General features: G+C 44.4%; 1 protein-coding gene across 1 annotated transcript in view; it reads left to right on the plus strand.

Annotated features, from left to right (window-relative positions):
* Nucleotides 1-21263, plus strand: part of SOS2 (SOS Ras/Rho guanine nucleotide exchange factor 2) — a 187243-nt gene that overhangs the window by 155524 nt on the left and 10456 nt on the right. Inside the window, exons 16-21 of the mRNA XM_077467601.1 lie at nt 1530-1692; nt 9322-9439; nt 13292-13464; nt 14380-14496; nt 17335-17596; nt 19002-19040. Of these exons, the coding sequence (XP_077323727.1) occupies nt 1530-1692; nt 9322-9439; nt 13292-13464; nt 14380-14496; nt 17335-17596; nt 19002-19040 (872 nt within the window). The remainder of the gene's footprint in view (nt 1-1529; nt 1693-9321; nt 9440-13291; nt 13465-14379; nt 14497-17334; nt 17597-19001; nt 19041-21263) is intronic.

The following is a 21263-nucleotide window of genomic DNA, read 5'->3' on the forward strand; positions in this document are numbered from 1 at the left end:
TTTGGGACCATTGTCATTTATACAGCAATCAGTGCTATACAAATGCAGTGATTCCTGTGTAAATGACACTGGCAGTGAAGGGGTTAACCAGCGGGTGGCAGTGTAGGGGTTAAGTGTTCCTAGGGGGCGTGTTACTAACTGTTGGGGGCTGGGCTTTCTTTTAGTGAACACTGATCTCTGCTCCAATCACATAGAGCAGAGATCAGCGTCATTTGTTGCTAGGCAGAACTGGGAGATGCTGTTTACTATGGCATCTCCTAGTTCAGCTGCCCCGTGAGATGATCACACAATCTGCGGGAGCCGCGACCGGACTCACGGGGGTCCCGACCGACACGCGGGCGCGCCGCCGGTGGCGCACTCGCGATGGCAGGGTGGCAAATTTAAAGGGATGTACAGGTACGCCCATTTGCCTGCCCGTGCCATTCTGCCGACGTATCATCAGCGTGCGCCGGTCGGGAAGTGGTTAAAGAGGTAGTAAACACCCATCTTTGACTTGTACCGTTTAGGAGATATTTACTGTATTTGCAGCCAATGACATCGGCACATGCACTCTGAAGGAACTGCCACTCGGGCTGTTCTTTCAGAGTCCTGTGCCGTTAACGGCGGCTCCCCCGCACATGCGCAGGAGTGACGTCATCAAGGCTGCAGCCAGTCAGAGTCCGCGGACCCCGAAGGAAGACAGGTGAAGATGGACGCGGCTCCAGCAATGACAGCCCTTCAATTGAGGGCTTCGTTTTCAGGTAAGTGTCACGTAGTCTTCTAGTATGCAATACATACTAGCACATTATGATATTACCTTGCAGGCCAGGAAAAAAAAAAAATACCCAGTGGCTTACTATCGCTTTAGTACTACTCCCTTTTATATGTTTTTCATCTGTGTGTTTGTCTGGAATTCAATGTTAATTGATTAAAATGGAACTCGGGCCAGCAGCTTTTTCTAATTTTGGATAGACATAGGAGGGGTAAGAACTTTGCCACATTTATTTTGTTCCCATTTGGGAGATTCACTCATGTTCTGTCCTGGTGACCACTGCTCCAAGGTAGTACTTTCTGCTTAGCCCTCATTCTAAAGTTATGAAACAAGAATTCGAATGGACTAGAATAGGCTGTATGTAGATCTACAGAACAGAAGCAGGAAAGCATGTGCAGAAACATTTGAAAACATCCTTGCCATGTCTATAGAGATTTTGTTTCTGCTAAAAACCAGATTTGTGGAATTTCTTATTCTATACCATCTAACAGAAACTGTGCATAGAAATCTTTACAGCTATCTAGAAATACCCAGAGAGCAGCTGTGAAAACTCTGTGTAAAAATACACTTAGTTCAGATGTTTATAGCTGATGTGTGAAGTTGGCCCAGATACAATGATAATACCCCTCCTTGTCTGGCTGGAATTTTGTTTTCTATTAGAATATCACAAGGAGCAGTAAGGGTCGCTTTGAGCTCATAAGCTGTAATGTATAGTTTCATCGATTTTTTTTTTTTTTTTTTATAGTTTCATGTTTTTTCTCTTTCTTTTGTTGTACAGGTGTCTTGTGGAAACTGAACATTTTGAGGAGCGAGTGGCTGTCTTCAGTCGAATCATTGAAATCCTTCAGGTGTTCCAAGACTTAAACAATTTTAATGGTGTTCTAGAGATAGTGAGTGCAGTGAACTCTGTTCCCGTGTATCGGCTGGATCACACCTTTGAGGTACGTGATGTACTACTTTTGGCATGTTTTATGTCACTTATGTCAACTCTGATGCTTGAAAAATTTAATTTTATTCTCTAAGGCAGGGATATGCAATTAGCGGACCTCCAGCTGTTGCAGAACTACAATTCCCATGAGGCATAGCAAGATTCTGACAGCCAAAAGAATGACACCCAGCGGCAGAGGCATGATGGGACTTGTAGTTTTGCAACAGCTGGAGGTCCGCTAATTGCATATCCCTGGTCTAGGGTGTTGGGGAAAAAAAAAAGTATGTTTAGGGGTTCCACGTAATTTGCTAGCAAAAAAAGTGTTTTTAACTTGTAAACAATAAATCGCAGAAAGACGCTCGATCCTTAAGTGGTTAACCACTTAAGGACCGCTTGCTGTATATATACGGCGGCACTTTGAAGAGCGATATCTCGGTAACGGCATCAGCTGCTGCCACAACTGAGATAACCAGCGTTACAGCAGGAAGCGGTCTGGTTTACTATAAATGGTGGTCTCCGGATCAGGTTCACCGCGAGATCACCGTTATCGGCGGTGGGATAGGTGCCACCCCCCCTCCCGCCGCTCTCCCGCGCCCTCCGCCACTTACCGGAGCCGTCGGTAGCGGTGGAGGCGATCGGGTCCTTCACGTTGCTGGGTATGGAGACGAGTGAGACTAAGATGGGCCCCCACTCGTCTCTATACCATAGGAGGGCGGAAGCGACATCAAAACATCACTTCCGCTCATAAAAGGAAAATTTTTTCAATGTCATTTTTTCAAATGACGCTATTTTTTTTTTTTTTTTTTTTTTTTATTGCATTTAAGTCCAAATATGAGATCTTAGGACTTTTTGACCCCAGATCTCATATTTAAGAGGACCTGTTTTTCTATTACAAGGGATGTTTACATTCCTTGTAATAGGAATATAAGTGATCCATTTTTTTTTTTTTAAACAGTGTAAAAATAAATAAAATCAAGTTAAATAAATAAGAAAAAAATATATATTTTTTTTAAAACACCCCGTCCCGACGAGCTTGCGCACAGAAGCGAGCGCATATGTGAGTAGCGCCTGCATATGAAAACGGTAGTCAAACCACACATGTGAGGGTATCGCCGCGATCGGTAGAGCGAGAACAATAATTCTAGCCCTAGATTTCCTCTGTAACGCAAAACATGCAACCTGTAGAATTTTTTTAAATGTCGCTTATGGAGATTTTTGAAGGTAAAAGTTTGATGCCATTCCACGAGCGGGTGCAATTTTGAAGCGTGACCTGTTGGGTATCAATTTACTGGGCGTAACATTATCTTTCACAATATAAAAAAAAATTGGACTAATTTTACTGTTATCTTTTTTTTTTTATTCAAAAAAGTGATTTTTTTTTCCCAAAGAAAAGTGCGCTTGTAAGACCGCTGCGCAAATACGGTGTGAAAAAAAGTATTGCAATGACTGCCATTTTATTCTCTAGGGTGTTAGAAAAAAATATATATATATATATATATATATATATATATATATATATATATATATATATATATATATATATATATATATATATATATAATGTTTGGGGGTTCTAAGTAATTTTCTAGCAAAAAAAACAGTTTTAAACATGTAAACAACGAGTCTGAAAAAGAGGCCTGGTCCTTAAGTGGTTAAAAAGAGTAAACACGGCTGATTGATAGTAAATGGCTTCAGCCAAACACTGACCATGCGTGAAAGAGAGACGTTTGTGTTATCGTTCATATTCTCTGAAAAACGGCCAAGAAATCATAAATTCTGCCAGGGTATGTAAACTTATGAGCACAAATGTGTGTGTATATTTATATCTATCTATCTATCTATCTATATATATATATATATATATATATATATATATATATATATATATATATATATATATATATGTATATGTATGTGTGTGTGTGTGTGTGTGTGTATGTGTGTGTGTGTATGTATATATATGTGTGTATATATATATATATATATGTATGTATGTATGTATGTGTATATATATATATATATATATATATATATATATATATATATTGTCATTTTGCATAGAGTAGGGTATGATTAGGACCCCCAACAGTTTTTTTCATCTTTGCTGCCTTCACTTTTTCCCCCAGCGATACAGCAGGAAGTAAAATGAAATCTCTCCAAAGTTGGGGAAATCCCCTCTGTGACAGTAGTCAGAATAAGTTTCCTTATTTCCCCTGACTTCCTATTACTGTGACAATGCTAACATTTTTGAAAATTTCCCACTACTTTTTGTATCGGAGACAATAGTCACGAGGACAGAAAATGTGGGCCTCCTCGTTTGGATGACAGACAACAATTAAAACCTGGCAGGGGGTTTTAATTGTTTGGTGGGGACATATGAAGCACATGAGAGAGTGAATAGCTCTCCATAGGAACCCCCTCATCACCTAAAGTGTAGGAAAACACATTTGCATATCTGCCCTAGCAATGTAGATTTAGCCCCCGTTCACACCTATGCGAATTACATGTGCGTTTCAGCCGCATCTAATTCGCATAGTGGGAGAATGTGACTGGCTCCCTCTGTAGCCTGTTCACATATCTCCGGGGGCGGCTGCGGAGCGCACTGCAGAAAAGACGCGTGCGTCTTCGGCTCCGTTTCAGGGCCGAATTCAGGCATAGAATCAGCCCTGATTCGTCCCTAAGGCTGGGTTCACACTGCTGTGATGCGGGAACGCTGCGAATCTACTGCGGGTTCCCGCATCGCATGCATCCCTGCGGCAGTTCACACTGCCCTATGCGAACTGCTGGGAGTGTCAGTGAAAAGTTAATGACGACCCCCAGATCAGTTCACATATTGCAATGCGATCTGCAAACTCGGACAGGAATCGGATCGCATGGTGTGAACACCCATGCGATCCGATTCTGCTGCGGACCAAAAAAAGGCTCCTGTGCGAGTTTGGGCCGGATGCGATGCGAATTCAGCCATACCATCTGTATGGCTGAACTCGCATCGCACAGAGATCGCATGTGATTTGCACTGCAGTGCGGTGCGAATCACATCCGATTCTCATCACCGCAGCAGTGTGAACCCAGCCTGAAATGGGGAACAGGGACGCACAGCGCTCCTGTGCGTTCCGCAGCAGGTTATAGTGTGAGCCCGGGTTTATTGTTTTCTGAGATTCTGCTACAGACTGAAATGGACCCTTGTATGCCTAATGCAGTCTACGGCTGGGTTCACACCGCTGCGGCTGGGAGACCCCCGGATGTGATTCGCACCGCAGTGCAAATCACATGCGATCTCTGTGCGATGCAAGTTCAGCCATACAGATAGTACGGCTGAATTTGCATCGCAGCCGCCGCAAACTCGCACAGGACCCTTTTTTTGGACTGCAGCAGAATCGGATCGCATGGGTGTTCACACCATGTGATCCGATTCCTGTCCCAGTTTGCAGATCGCACTGCGATTATGCGAACTGATCTGGGGGTGTCATTAAGATTTCACTGACACTCCCAGCAGTCCGCATAGGGCAGTGTGAACTGCCGGCGGGAGGCATGCGATGCGGGAAAACGCCGCGGATTCGCGACGTTCCCGCATCGCTCCGGTGTGAACCCAGCCTAAAATCCCAGAGTTCCTCCTCAGATAAAACCTTAAAGGATGGCTGAGGTCAGTCATTCTACAAAACGTATATAGAAGCTAGAGTTCAAAGAAGTTTATATTGGAGTTAACGTGAAATTGTGTGCAAGAGCATTTGTCATTATGCCATAAAATATCGACAGAGCCGGTTCACATTGCGGGCGAGGCGACACGACTCGCCTCGCCGCTATCTGACAAGTCGCCCCCGTTCTGTACAATGGAACCGTTCTGAGAGGAGCGACTCGAGTCGCTCCGACTCAGAAAAAAGGTTCCTGTACTACTTTCGGGCGACCTCGGGGCGACTTGCATTGACTTCTATACAGAAGCCATCTGCAAGTTGCCGCTGAGGTCGCGGCAGATCGCGGCGAGGCAAGTCGGTGTCGCCTCGCATCGCCTGCAGTGTGAACCGGCCCTTAGGTTTATTATTATTATTATTGCCATTACAAGTATAACAATCCAAAGTATCCCTAGTTATCCCTAGCAGTGTACTGACTATGCTGACAGCTCTCCTACTTGCCTGTCCATGATTGAAGCATACTTTTATGCTAAAATCAATTACCTGTATTGCCACAGTTGACCGCTGTTACAGGGAAAGGTAGTCAAGTAACTCCTAGTAAAATATTGCACCCCTGGTATTAGTACAGTGGGTAAAATAAGTATTTGATCCCCTGCATATTTTGTAAGTTTGTCCACTTACAAAGGGATGAAGGGTCTGTAATTGTTAGCATAGGTGTATTTTTAACCGGTACCCGACTGGCTCTCGTATATATAAAGGGGGCAGAATTGCTCCCCTGCATGAAACCCCGTACAGGTACGGTGTTCCTTTAAGAGCCGCCAGAGTGCACGCGCATGCCCGCTGCACGGCGGTGGACCCGATGCACGTGGCCGGCGGTTGCGATCTAGCGCCAGCACTTAGATTTGTATGTGTAAACACACAAATCCCTGTGCTGTCAGAGAACAGGAGACGTTGTTTGTTCCTACTGAGTAGGAACAGTAAAATGTTTCCTCTCCTACTCAGTCCTATCCCCATACAATTGGAACACACAACTGAGGGAACATGCATTTAACCCCTTGATCGCCCCCTAGTGTTAACCCCTCCCCTACCAGTGTCATTTACACAGTAATCAGTTGTTTTTTTTAACCAAAAATATGTAGAAGAATATACATCGGCCTAAACTGATGAATAATTTTATTTTTTTAATGTTTGGTGATATTAATTATAGCAAAAAGTAAAAAAAAATAAAAAATAATAAATTTTCAAAATTGTTGCTCTTTTTTTGTTTATAGCACAAAAAATAAAAACTGCAGAGGTGCTCAAATACCAACCAAAGAAGTCTCTATTTATGGGGAAAAAAAGGGAGCAAATTTAGTTTGGGAGCCACGTGAAGCGACCGCGCAATTGTCAGTTAACCCGACGCAGTGCCAAATTGTAAAAAGCGCTCTGGTCAGGAAGGGGGTAAAATCTTCCGGGGCTGAACTGATTAATGATAGAGCCAGAATATCAACCAAAAAATCCTGAAAAAGCACATGATACAAATGTTATATATTTTGTTGCAGTTCAGTGAGTAAAGTATTTGATCTTCTACCAACCAACAATATTTCTGGCTCCAACAGACTGACTACACCAGGGATATGCAATTAGCGGACCTCCAGCTGTTGCAAAACTACAAGTCCCATCATGCCTCTGCCTCTGGGTGTCATGCTTGCGGCTGTCAGAGTCTTGCTATGCCTCATGGGACTTGTAGTTCTGCAACAGCTGGAGGTCCGGCTAATTGCATATTCCTGGACTACAGTATGTGCTCATGTGGTACACAGATTAGTCCTATCAATGTGTATAAAAAACACCTGTCCACAGAATCTCGTTCTTACATTCAAACCCACCATCATGGGCAAGACCAAAGAACCGTCAAAGCACATCAGGGACAAGATTGTAGACCTGCAAAAGCCTGGAATGGGCTACAAGACCATCAGCAAGAAGCTTGATGAGAAGGAGACAACTGTTGGAGCGATTATTCGCAAATGGAGGAAATACAAAATAAGCATCAATCGCCCTCGGTCTGGAGCTCCATTTAAGATTTTGCCTCATGGGGTGAGGATGATCCTGAGAAAAGTGAGGGATCAGCCCAGAACTACACGGCAGGAGCTTGTGAATGATCTCAAGGCATTTGGGACCACAGTATCCAAATAAACCATCGGTAACACAATACACTGCCATGGATTGAATTCTTGCTGCGCCCGCAAGGTCCCCCTCCTCAAGAAGGCACATGTACAGGCCCAGCTGAAGTTTGCCAATGAACATCTAAATGATTCAGAAAAGGATTGGGAGAAAGTGCTGTCAGATGAGATCAAAATTTAGCTTTATGGCATTAACTGGACTCGCTGATTATGACCCTAAGAACACCATCCCTACAATCAAGCATGGAGGTGGAAACATTTATGCTTTGGGGCTGTTTCTCTGCTAAGGGTACAGGCTGACTTTGCCGTATTGAGGGGGGCCAATGAAAAGGACCGTGTATTGTAAAATCTTGGATGAGAACCTTCTTTCCTCAGCCAGAACACTAAAAATGGGTCATGGGTGGGTCTTCCAGCATGACCATGACCAAAAACATACCTCCAAGGCAACAAAGGAGTGGCTCAAGAAGAAACACATTAAGGTCATAGAGTGGCCTAGTCAGTCTCCAGACCTTAATCCTATAGAAAATATATGGAGGGAGCTGAAACTTTGAGTTGCCAAGTGACAGCAAAGAGACCTTAAAGAGGAAGTAAACCCTGATGAGTTTACTTCCTCTTTCATTCCCTGCAAAGGTAAAGCATAATGGACTACTATGCATCGCATAGTAGTCCATTATGTGTCACTTACCTGACACAGGAGCCAGCGAAGTCACCGCTGTCCCCTGTAGTTCCGAGCGTCCATCTTCTTGGTGGGTCTCCGTGGGTCTCGCTGCTCCGGCGCTGTGATGCGCACGGGAGCCGAGACGTGCGGCATCTTCGTCATCGACGATGCCACGCTCAATGCGCCTGCGCGCCGCTGTCTACGGCGCATGCGCCGTAGACAGCGGGGCCCGTCTTCGGGCAAATATCTCCTAAACCGTGTAGGTTTGGGAGATATTTCTTGGACCTACAGGTAAGCCTTAATCTAGGCTTTACCCGTAGGTCAAAGTGGTTTGTAGGGGTTTACAACCACTTTAAGGATTTAGAGAAGATCTGTAAAGAAGAGTGAACCAAAATCCCTCCTGAGATGTGTGCAAACCCGGTCACCAATTACAAGAAACGTCTTACCTCAAGGGTTTCTTCACCAAGTACTAAGTCATGTTTTCCTTGGGGATCAAATACTTACTGAACTGCAACTCAATTTATAACATTTGTATCATGTGTTTTTTTTTTTTTTTCTGGATTTTTGGTTGCTATTCTGTCTCTAGTATTTAAAATATACCTATGATAAGAATTATAGACCCTTCGTTTCTTTGTAAGTGGGCAAATGTACCAAATCTGCAGGGGATCAAATAATCATTTTCCCCACTGTATATATTGTGACCCTTTTCACTTAAAAAGGATTCTATGCTAAAAATTATACCTGCTAAGGGTTATGCCCCAAACACAGCAGATTTTCTGTTGGAAAAAATTTGGATGGTTTTTCCGACAGAATTCCACTCAAGTTTGGCTTGCATACACACGGGTCATACTAAAGTTCTCTGAACTTTCGACCGCCAAGAACGCGGTGATGTACAAGAGAAAATTAAATTCAATGCTTCCGAGCATGCGTCTAATTATTTCCGAGCATGCGTAGCACCGGAATTTGTACAGACTATCGGAATTTCCGATCGGAACATTTTTCCGACCGAAAAATAGAGAACCTGCTCTCAATCTTTTGCTGACTGGAATTCTGCCAGCAAAAAGTCCGATGGAGCGCACACACGGTCAGAATTTTTGACCAAAAGCTCTCATCCGACTTTTGCTGGCGGAATTTCTGACCGTGTGTGTATGGGGCTTTAGAGTGAAAGTAAAGCATTACGTTTTGTTACATTACAGGCATTACAGGAAAGGAAGAGGAAAATCTTGGATGAAGCTGTGGAACTTAGTCAGGATCACTTCAAAAAATATCTGGCAAAACTCAAGTCAATCAACCCACCTTGTGTGCCTTTCTTTGGTAAGTCGCTTTCCACTTTTAGTGACTGCAGTGAAACGTAAATGTGGCTTTGCATTAGAAACTCATAGAGCATGCTGGGACTTGTAGTTTTATAAAGTTTGGTGTGACATTCGGGAGATTCACCCTTCTGTTGACCCGAAACATGGTCTAATTTCTGGGCTGCATTAAAGGAGTTGTAAAGGTCGAAGGTTTTCATGTTAAAGCGGGAGTAAACCCGCTAACGTTTTTTTTTTTTTTTTTTTCTGACCTGCAAGGGAAAAGCCATAATGAGCTAGTATCCGCTCTTACCAGGGCTCCCGTTCAATCGGGAGCACCGATGCAGAATCCGATGCCTCTGGCGGCTAGTGAGGGATTGGAATGAAGCCGTAAGCCGCTTCATTCCAGTCTCCTAATTGTAAACACGGAAGCGACGTCATGACTCGGCTGCCAATGGCACCGGATTTAAAAATATATACAGTATTCAGAATCGCCGAAAACGGCGATCTGAATACTTTGAAGTGTAAAGGAGGGATCGGGGGTCTAAAGAGTACCTGTCACCACCTATTACTGTCACAAGGGATGTTTACTTGGCTTGTGACAGCAATAAAAGTGATCAAATTATTATTATTATTTTTAAAAACAATTTATTAATTTTAAAATAAATAAGAATTTTTTTTTAAAGCGCCCCCTCCCCGTCCCCACGAGCTTGCGCAGCAAAGTAAACGCATATGGAAGTTGCGCCCGCATATGCAAATGGTGTTCAAATCACACATGTGAGGTATCGCCACGATCGTCTGAGCAAGAGCAATAATTCTAGTACTAGAACTCCTCTGTAACTCTAACCTGGTAACCGGGAAAAAAAGTTGAAAGCGTCGCCTATTGAGATTTTTAGGTACCGTAGTTTGTCGTCATTCCACAAGTGCGTGCGATTATAAAGTATGACATGTTTGGTATCTGTTTACTCGGCATAACATTATCTTTCACATTATGCAAAAAAAAATTGGGTTAATTTCACTGTTTAGTTTTTTTTTTTAATTCATGAAAGTGTCCCTTTTCCCAAATAGTTGCGTTTAAAACACCGCTGCGCAAATACCGTGTGACATAAAATATTTCAGCAATTGCCGTTTTAGTCTCTAGAGTCTCTGCTAAATATATATATATATATATATATATATATATATATATATATATAATGTTTGGGGGTTCCAAGTAATTTTCTAGCAAAAAAATATGGATTTTAACTTCTAAACACCAAATGTCAAAAATAGTCTGTCATGAAAGGGTTAAAGAATTATTTATGACGGCTCTATCATAGTTGACCTCTCTTTTTGAGAATGTTAAGGTGGTAGTAAATTCTCATACTTCTACCCAAAAAAACACAGAATGAAGTTCATCAAGTTACTTTAAATCAAAGCGCCATATAGGGAAAATATATGAAGGCTTCTTACTTGTAAAAACGTTGTATTTGATAAAGCTCTTTTCCCCTGCAGCCGCCGCCATGCTCACTTCTGTCTTCCGTGTTCAATACTGTTATTACGTGCGCCCTTACTCCCTTTCCATGTCCCTAATCTCGCACGCTCGCTGCCGGGTTAAAAAGGTTGTAAACCCTTACAAACCACTCTGACCTACAGGTAAGCCTAGATTAAGGCTTACCTGTAGGTCCAAGAAATATCTCCTTAACCTACACGGTTTAGGAGATATTTGCCCGAAGACGGGCACCGCTGTCTACGGCGCATGCGCCGTAAACAGCGGTGCACTGAGCGCGGCATTTTCACCGACCGAGCTGCCGCGCGTATCGGCTCCCGTGCGCATGCGCGGGAGTGACGTTATCGCTGCTTCTCCTAATGACAGCTGTGGAGCAGCGAGACCCCACCGAGAAGATGGATGCTTGGGACTATAGGGGACAGCGCTGACTTCGCTGGCTCCTGTGTCACGTAATGGACTGCTATGCCATGCATAGTAGTCCATTATGCTTTGCCTTTGCAGGGAATGAAAGAGGAAGTAAACTCATCAGGGTTTACTTCCTCTTTAAGGCTCAGCTTATGAATGTCAAACATTATCGCGGAATTTCGGAGCTGATGCCACGTAAAAGAAATGATGCAGCCCCCCCCCCGCATGTAAACGCCAATTTTCCGGAAAGAAGAAGAGCCCGCCGGAAAAATGGCACTATGCGCATGCGCTGTTTACGTCATTGATAAGAAAAGGACATATTAGACAGAACGGGATAAGGTAGGAAGCTCGATATGGTGGAAATAGCAAAGGATGGGTTTACTACCGCTTTAAGTGCTTTGCTCTCAAAGGGACAGCCGCCAAAAAAAAAAAAAAAAGGGCAGCCTATACAAGAATAACAGGTATATAAGAAGGGAATGTGGGACTTGAAATGAGGCAATTGACTTGTGGAGGTAGAGTATTTAGTAAACATTTTTTATTTGTAACACTAGTAAAAAAAATTTTTTTTATATATACACACACACGCACACACGCACACGCACACACGCACACGGTATAAACATAATGGATACATATATGTCAGCTTGGCATACTATGAGAGATAGTAAACATTGATGAATGTAATATACGGTATTTCATATTAGCAGACATTGGTACACCATGCACTCAATACATTTTGAATGTATGAAAGATATATATGGACCAGTGAATAAGTAATGAGCCAGACTTGACTGAGCACCCCATGAAAAACTCGACGCGTTTCATGGCCTTATGCCATTCATCAGGAGTTGGGTACAGAAGTAAACTGTAAATATAAATAGATGTGTAGTATTAGTAAATATGTTCTACCCCTTTTAAAGGGAGAAAAGACCTCATCTGGAAAAAAAAGATCTATACTTACAGGTCGGCTAGAGCACTGTACAAGAATACCAGTGCTTACCAGTCCAGCTGCCAGTGATCTAACCTTTGAATTCTTGCAGTTGAAGAATCTTCAGCATTCCGCATTTCAGGGTGCAACAAATGCTTGCATGGTCCATTGTGTGTTGTGGTTCATCCATTGGCTGCCTACATCATTGAGTCCATGCATAGCTGTAGTAACCTCTCATGGGGGTTGGGGGGCGGGGGGTAGCGCAGACACCCCGAACGCTTGCAAGTTCCAGAGTCTCTAGGTTCCTCAGCTGGTGTAGTGTTGCAAGAGAGTGAAGTTTGCAGTCAATGGTGATGGAACTAGTAGGTATTATTACAGGCTTAAAGTGGTTGTAAACCCTTACAAACCACTTTGACCTACAGGTAAGCCTAGATTAAGGCTCACCTGTAGGTCCAAGAAATATCTCCTAAACCTACACGGTTTAGGAGATATTTACTTAAAGACAGTGACAGCTGTCTACGGCGCATGCACCATAGATAGCGCCACACAGGTGCACTATCGCCGTTGGCAGCATGCCGCTGCTAACGGCGATACGCCGTTAGTGGCGGCTTCCGTGCGCATGCGCGGAAGTGACGGCATCGCTGCTCCGGCGCTGTGAGTGGCCGGAGCAGCGATACCAGGAAGAAGATGGATGTGCCGGACAACAGGGGACAGCGGTGACTTCACTGGCTCCTGTGTCAGGTAAGTGACACATAATGGACTACTATGCGATGCATAGTAGCCCATTATGCTTTACCTTTGCAGGGAGACAGAGGAAGTAAAACCCATCAGGGTTTACTAATTCTTTAAAAGGGTGGTCATTTCCCATATCATCTTGCATTGTTTTTAGCACCTTGATTTTTTATTTTTTTTCCTCCATACTACCATAGCCAAAAGTTTAGCTGAACCTTCAGTCTGCAAAATATTGAGATTGCTGCCCCACGCCTTGGTTTCCACCTTCATTCTGTTGGTATATGTCTCACTAATGAGCACATGATTGTTTTCCTTTATTCCAGGAATATATTTAACCAATATACTGAAGACTGAAGAAGGTAACCCGGACTTCCTGAAGAGACATGGCAAAGAGCTCATCAATTTCAGTAAGAGGCGGAAAGTGGCAGAAATCACGGGAGAGATTCAACAGTACCAGAACCAGCCTTACTGTTTACGGATAGAAGCCGATATCCGGGTATGGATCGAGGGCAAAATGTGTCAAAGTTGCACCAGTATCTGTGTTAAGAGTGTCATGAGTACTCGTGCAAATGCTCAGATACCTAAAACCGATACCTTTGCAGTGCGACTTGAACCCATACAAAATGAATGGGCATGCAGTGCAAAAGAACCCACTTTGGATAGTGCCCCACCATAACTATAGCTAGGAATGGAGTCGTGGGGCTAAGTGTGAGAACGCTGCTTACCATAAGAATTTAAATATATTCCGAGAACAGCCAGGTCTCTGCTGAGGATCACAGCACTTAAAGTGGTTGTAAACCCTTACAAACCACTTTCACCTACAGGTAAGCCTAGATTAAGGCTTACCTGTAGGTCCAAGAAATATCTCCTAAACCTATATGGTTTAGGAGACATTTGCCCGAAGACAGCGGCGCGCAGGCGCACTGAGCGCGGCATTTCCAAGAATGGAGCTGCCGCGCGCGTCGACTCCCGTGCGCATGCGCGGGAGTGACGTCATCGCGGCTTCGCCGAATGACAGCGGCGGAGCTGCGAGACGCCACCAACAAGATGGATGCGGCGGACTACAGGGGACAGCGGCGACTTCACTGGCTCCTGTGTCAGGTAAGTGACACATAATGGACTACTATACGATGCGATGCACAGTAGTCCATTATGCTTTGCAGGGAATGAAAGAGGAAGTAAACCCATTAGGGTTTACTTCCTCTTTAAGCTGGGGGTATACAGTTCTATATTCATTCATTCGCGTACTATATATAAGGCCTGGGTTACCCTAATGTTCATTAACCCCAGAAACATAGCTATCCAATAAATCATTTAGTGCTATTTCTTTAGGATTCTGCTGCATACATACAGTATGTTAAATAACCCATACTGAGTAGAGAGTAACTGTGTTTGTTTGTTTTTTTTCTAGAGATTCTTCGAGAATTTGAACCCAATGGGGAACACACCCGAGAAAGATTTTACAGATCATTTATTCAATAAATCTCTAGAGATTGAACCCAGAGGCTGCAAACAGCCACCTAGATTTGTAAGTATTCTGTGGGCCACTGTAAAATATCATTATACGTAGAATGTAATATGTACTCACACGTTACCATGTCTGCATGATTATTTTAACTACTTGGCGACAAGTGACACATCCGTACCTTGCTGGACTTCAAGTGGTTATACAGGGATGATCAGCTGCATCATCCCGGTACCGTTTTCTTATTTTTTTTTTAAACGACGGTCAGCTCTCTTGTAAAAGCAATCCCCCCCCCCCCCCCCCCCGCAGATTTCTTGGGCTTTCCCATCCCACCAGGAAACCGGAGCTGGCCCTTCCGCCGGCTGATCAGAGAGCCGAACTTTGATTGGCTCTTAGCTATGGTACCCCAGAAGCAATGACCTGATGTCACTTCCGGTTTACCCGAATGTCGACGGGTAACGCCATTTTCAAAGATCAAAAGCACTCAAACACTGATCTTGGTATAATAGAATGCTTTTAATTTCTCCTGACAGCAAAAAAAGTGATAAAATACAAAATTTAAAGCAACAGTGTAAAAAAATTTTTAAAAAAAAAATATCGAAATCGATTTAATAATTTAAAAACGCTTGTGCGCAAAAGCGTCTGCGCGTCGTTTCACACTCAAACTGTGAACGTCCCACAAGTGAGGTATCACCGGCAAATGTCAGCTCATGGGCAACCCTAGACTTCTGTAAATCTAAAGTGGTAACCTGTAAAGGCTTTTAAAATGTCGCCTATGGATAGTAACATTTACATCGTTTGTCACCGTCGCACAGGCATGCTCAATTTTAAAGCGTGATATGTTTGGTATCTGCTCGGCATACATCATGTTTTATATTTTGCCATAAATGTTGTTATGTATTGTGTTTTTTTGCATTAAAATAAAAAAAAAAATGCATTTTATGCCTACAAAATTGTGTTTGAAAAACTGCTGCGCTGACCTACAAAATTGCAAAACCCATCATTTTATTATTTCTCTCACCTCGGCGCTAAATAGTTTCAAAAACTCAACATTATTGGTTAATTGATTTGAATTATTGATTAATTTTATTGATTAATTTCATTGATCAATTAATTTGGTTTACTCATATTTCATGTGAAATTATACATAAATCTACTATGTCAATGTTGTAGAGCTGATAGGGAGCGCTGCTTGGATTATTTTTAAATGAATTTACCTATGTAGATTAAGAATTATCAATAATCTGTTTGTTCATCATTTTATTATCTAGGGCCTCGACTTTAAAAAATATATATAATATTCAGGGATTCAAACTAGTTTTCTAGCAAAAAATACAGATTTTTACATGGAAACAACAGTGCTAGAAAAAGGCCTGGAGCTCAAGTGGTTAAAGCCGGAGTTCCACCGTTTTTTTTTTTTAAGTCAGCAGCTACAAATACTGCAGCTGCTGACTTTTAAAATATGGACACTTACCCACCCAGCGCGCCCGCGATGTCGGCACCCGAAGCCTATCTGTCGCTCGGCTCTCTGGTGCTGCCGCCGCCATCTTGGGTATGGGAATCAGGAAGTGGAGCCTTGTGGCTTCACTTCCTGGTTCCCTACTGCACATGCATGAGTTGCGCTGCGCAATAAGGACAGTCCCTGCTGTCTCGGGGATCCGTGCGTTTCCCAGCAGACAGTGGGGGGCCCTGCAGGAAGTGGCGTAAATACCCGCAGATTCTGCAGATATCTATGCCCGGAAGTGGGTGCGGATACCTGTATTATACAGGTATCTGTAACCCCCTCCCCCCTGAAAGGTGCCCGTTGTGGCACCGGAGGGGGGGAGGGTTCCAATGAGCGGAAGCTCCACTTTAGGGTGGAAGTCCGCTTTTAATAAAATGATTTGCTTTCAATTATTATTTTTTTTGTATAGATCTTAACATGTATAGGCACGCCTGGCTCCCATCCTGGGTAGGAGGGTTTTAGATTTGGATAGGTTTGAGGGGTTAGAGGGATGGGCCCTCACAACTATTTAATCTAAAGTGAATTTATGATTGAGAGTTGAGGGAATGCCAGGAAGGAAAAGAGGCCCTCCTCTGTTTTAGGAGTCACACATGTTAAGACTTTTTTTTTTTTTTTTTAGATGTTAGATGAGTACAGCCAAAGCTCATTTGGCTGTACTTTTCCTGTGGATCTCAGGAGTTTAGTTTGTTCTGCACTCCTGTGACCTGCCTTCAGCAGACAGCCGACTGAAGCCCGCTGACGTCAGAGCCGGTCCAGGCTCGTGCAAGATCGCGACAATAGAGTTGGGATCTGCCCACATGCCTAGACCAGCACCCAGCTCAGGCTCTCAGCGAGCCGCTGAGAGCCTGAGGATCTCAGTAGTTTAGTTTGTTCTGCACTCCTGTGACTTGCCTTCAGCAGACAGCCCGCTGACGTCAGAGCCGGTCCAGGCTCGGGCTAGATGGCGACAATAGAGTTGGGATCTGCCCACATGCCTAGACCAGCACCCAGCTCAGGCTCTCAGCAAGCCGCTGAGCGCCTGAGCTGGCCACTCCCGCCCCCTCCACATCCCAGTGTGCATTGGGCGGGGGGGGGGGGCTGGGTAGACAGCGGTGGCTGACAGTCAGTAGCTCTCTGCTCAGGGAGCTGTGAGAACTGAGCGATCGGCAGTGTTTGATCGCTCAGTTCTCAGTGTTAGCGGTTCTGGGGGACAGATGCAACATCTTACCACCTAGGTAAGTATAATTCTTAAACCAAAAAAAAACCCTGTACATCTCTTTTAGGGCTGGACTGAATTCTTGCAAATGTAAAAATCTAAATACAAACTTTTGCGACATTGTTAAGATTCCTAATCTTTGAAAAATTTAGCCAAATATGAATGGTGTCAATTTAAAACACAACTTTTTTGTTTATTACAGCCACGGAAAACCACATATCCACTCAAGTCCCCAGGCATACGACCGAACAGCGGGAGACACTTGTCATCCTCTGGCACGCTGCGCGGACACCCTATGCCCCTGGAGCGAGAACCTTACAAGATCAGCTTCAGCAGAATCACTGAATCTGAACACGAGTCAACAACCTCTCCACCCATTTCCCCCAATACCCCCTCTACTCCTCCTGTGTCTGCAAACTCTGAAGTCAGCGTCTTCTTAGACCTAGATCTCAGCAGCTCCTTAGGTAGGTATTTCATTCTTTCTTGCAGTTATTTAGCCCTATCGGTATCCCCACCAGGTCCTTGTAAAAAAAAAAAAAAAAAAAAAAAAAAAGGCAGTCTTTCTTAAAATTGGTTATATTTTTAAAACAAATCTTATTTTGCTGTTGTAAAGAAGGACAGGCTATTGGTACATGTAGTTTTCACGTTCACAGAACAGTGTGAATGAATTACGTGGGCGGAGCCCCACACAGCCGCAGATTTTTTTTAAATTGTGGCAGCAAATTGGGGGAGGAGCCCCCGCTCGCTGTCAAATGAGGGATCGGAGGGGCTGGGGCGGAGCCTGGTGCATATGGGGGGGGGGGGGTTTGGGGGTGCAGAGGCTGGTGCATCCTCAGCCTAGCTGTTGGAGTGCAGAATCTGGACCCTTCTGGACTGGAAGTCATGGGATTAGCCTGGAAGTGACTTTCGGGCACTGGGTTTCACGCTTGGAGATGGGTGGCTGTATTGCTCTCTCTGTTGGACTACTTTTGGATCTCCCAAAGGTTAAATTGTGAATTCACCTTTACAGAAAATCTTACACTGACCCCCTATCCCAACCCCCCCATCCCCCCAACCCCCCCCCGTCCCCCGTCCCGCCCTGCAGTACCAGCATCCCGCGATCCCCTGCTTTCGGGCACTGTGATGGCGCTTCACCAGTCTTGGGATTTGAAATCCCTGTGGCTTAATCTCTTATCTGTACGTCTCAGCATGTACAGACAAGAGGCATTCTAATTGGTCAGCACTGTCACATGGACAACTAGCCCATCCTGTCAGCGCTGCGAGGAGAGAAGGCCAGGGGGATTTCAAATCCCCGGACCGATGAAGGGGCGTTCTGGTCTCTGACAGAGGAGGATTGCATGACACCGCAGCAGGACCAGAGGGGATTGGGAGCGTGTCTGGTGTAAAGTCACCTTACAGATTTCCTGTTAAGGTGAACGTACCTTTTAAGATTAGGATTTATGTACTAAACTGTAAAATCCTTTTCATGGATTCCATTGGAGGACACAGGTGTCCCTCCCCCCCCCCCCCCCCCCCGTGTTTTATATTCATGCGAAAGGTGGGGGGAGGGAGGGGGTGTCCCCTCTCGCTGTTTGTTATAACAGCCGATCGACTGCTGAGCCTCATCGGTTGTTATTACAATAAAACCGACCATCCGCTCTAATAAAATGGTACTGGGATGATGCCTGCAGCTGCAGGCATCTCCCCGGTAAAACCCCTTGAAGGGGGAATATCGGTCTAGTTTGCGACCGATAGCGATTTTTCCGAAAATGCTGATATCAGCCTGCAATAATCGATCAATCCCTACTCCCAATGGACTCATAGCACACCGAGATATTTCAACTGTAATACTGGATTTGCACTAAAAGTGTGCTTGTTTACCTTCAACAGGTAACAGCATATTTGCCCCAGTTCTTCTGCCGAATGCCAGTAAGTATATATCCGTTTTTATATTCTTATTAAACACTGCGGTCAGAACTTTGTGGACACCTGAGTATTACAACTACTATCTATATGGCCAAAAGTACCGTATTTATCGGCGTATAACACGCACTTTTTCCCCCCCTTAAAATTAAGGGAGAGCAGTGGGTGCGTGTTATACGCCGATCTCCACTGATTGCGAGAGGAGAGGAGCAAGCGGTGCCGACATACAGAAAACCGAGTGTACTCGGCTACACTCGCAGTCCCACCCCTAACTGTGAGCAGAGCCTAGTCTAGCCGAGTAAACTCGGCTTTCTGTATGTCGGCGGCGCTCGCTCCTCTCCACTCAGTCAGTGGAGATCGGCGCCAATTTTAAATCAGCGGCTGGGCAAGGCTGCAGATGGACACTGATAAGGCTGCATTGATGTTTTTTTTCCTTAAACTTCCCTCCTAAAAGTTTATTCCTTTAAATTCCCTCCTAAACTTGGGGTGCGTGTTATACACCGATAATTAAGGTATGTGGACACCCCTCCAAATTGAGTTCAATTGTTTCCAGCGAATGCTACAGCATACAAAGACATTTTATACAATTCTGTGCTTTGATCCTTTAGGCAACAGTTTAGGGCAGTGATGGTGAACCTTGGCACCCCAGATGTTTTGGAACTACATTTCCCATAATGCTCCACTACACTGCAGAGTGCATGAGCATCATGGGAAATGTAGTTCCAAAACATCTGGAGTGCCAAGGTTCACCATCACTGGTTTAGGGGAAGGCATTTTTTTATTTTTTTTTGCTGCATCATGATCTGTGTACAAAGCCAGCTCCAGGAATACATAGTTTGGTGTGCTGACCTTAAATCTGCTGAACACTAGGAGTGCAGAATTTAATCGCTGCATCGCAATGCGGGTTTCCCTCGATGCGGCATCGATGCATGCGACTGGAAAAATTTACGTCATCCCGACTTGCCCCGCCCCTTCGGGGAGAGCACTCTGAGCATGGCTGTCATAATAACTGTTTTGTAATAAATGCAGAGTGATAAACCATTAAGTTCCCACCGCTGTATGTGCTTCTTAAAGTATATGCAGCTTCATACCTCATTTCTATGTATAACTGTATATGCCGCTTATGTGACTGCCCGCCTCTCTCCTCTCACATCTCGGCTGACGTCAGCCCCGCCCACCTCTCTTCTGATCTGATAGCTGCAGTCGGTGGTTATACGGTGACGCACAGAAATGAGGTATGAAGCTGCATATATTTTTAAAAAGCCACATACAGCGGCGGGCACTTAATGGATTATAACTCGACATTTATTACCACACAGGTATTTTAACAGCAGTAGTACAGAGAGCTTCACAGGGCTGTTTGCTGTGGATTTTAATCCCTCCTGACCTCCCAGCAGCCATGTGCGTGAATTCCTGTACCATGTAGTGCACCGGATTAGCGCACTCCTTAAAGCGGAGTTCCACCCGTTTTTTTTTTTTTAGTTTATTAAAAGTCAGCAGCTACAAAAAGTGTAGCTGCTGACTTTTAATAAACCGACCCTCACCTGTCCCTCGGTTCATCGATTCGGCCGCACGGAGCCCCGCTCCTCTCCCCCCTCCTCTCCTCGGCACCGTCAGATCTACTGTGGGCAGCAGCACCTGGCCGTAACAGCCTACGGCTTCGCGGCCAGGCGCGCACTGCGCTCTGCTATTAGCCAGCCAATCTTCTGGGACCTGTATTGTGTCCCAGAAGATCGCTGGCAGGGAGGGGCCGCCTAGGGTTAGAGGAGGAGTCACCTAGACAGCCGGGACAGGAAGAGGAGACGCCCGAAAAAAAAATGACATGCCAAATGTGGCACATCAGGGGGCGAAGAATGCTTAAAGCGGAAGTTCCACTTTTGGGAGTGAGGTTATTTTTAATTCAAAGCAGAGTTCCAGTAAATTTTTTTGTTTATTAAGAGTCAGTAGCTACAAAAAAAGTGTATCGTATGATTTTTAATTAAAAGACTCACCTGTCCCACAATCCAGCGATGTGGCCACCCAAAGCCTCATTCTCTGTTCTCTGTAGCTGTTGACTTTAAAAAAAAAAAATTTATTATTATTTTTTTTTAGGGGGCACCCCACTTTAAAGTGGTTGTATACTAATTTTTTTAACTTTTACCTACAGGAAAGCCTATAATAAGGCTTACCTGTAGGTAAAAAAATATCTCCTAAACCGTACAGATTCCCTTCGGTATGCGCCGCTGACTG

Source organism: Lithobates pipiens, unplaced genomic scaffold (assembly GCF_037356315.1).
Source record: "Lithobates pipiens isolate NorthernLeopardFrog02 unplaced genomic scaffold, aLitPip1_a1.2 Scaffold_57, whole genome shotgun sequence".
NCBI classification, from domain to species: domain Eukaryota; kingdom Metazoa; phylum Chordata; class Amphibia; order Anura; family Ranidae; genus Lithobates; species Lithobates pipiens.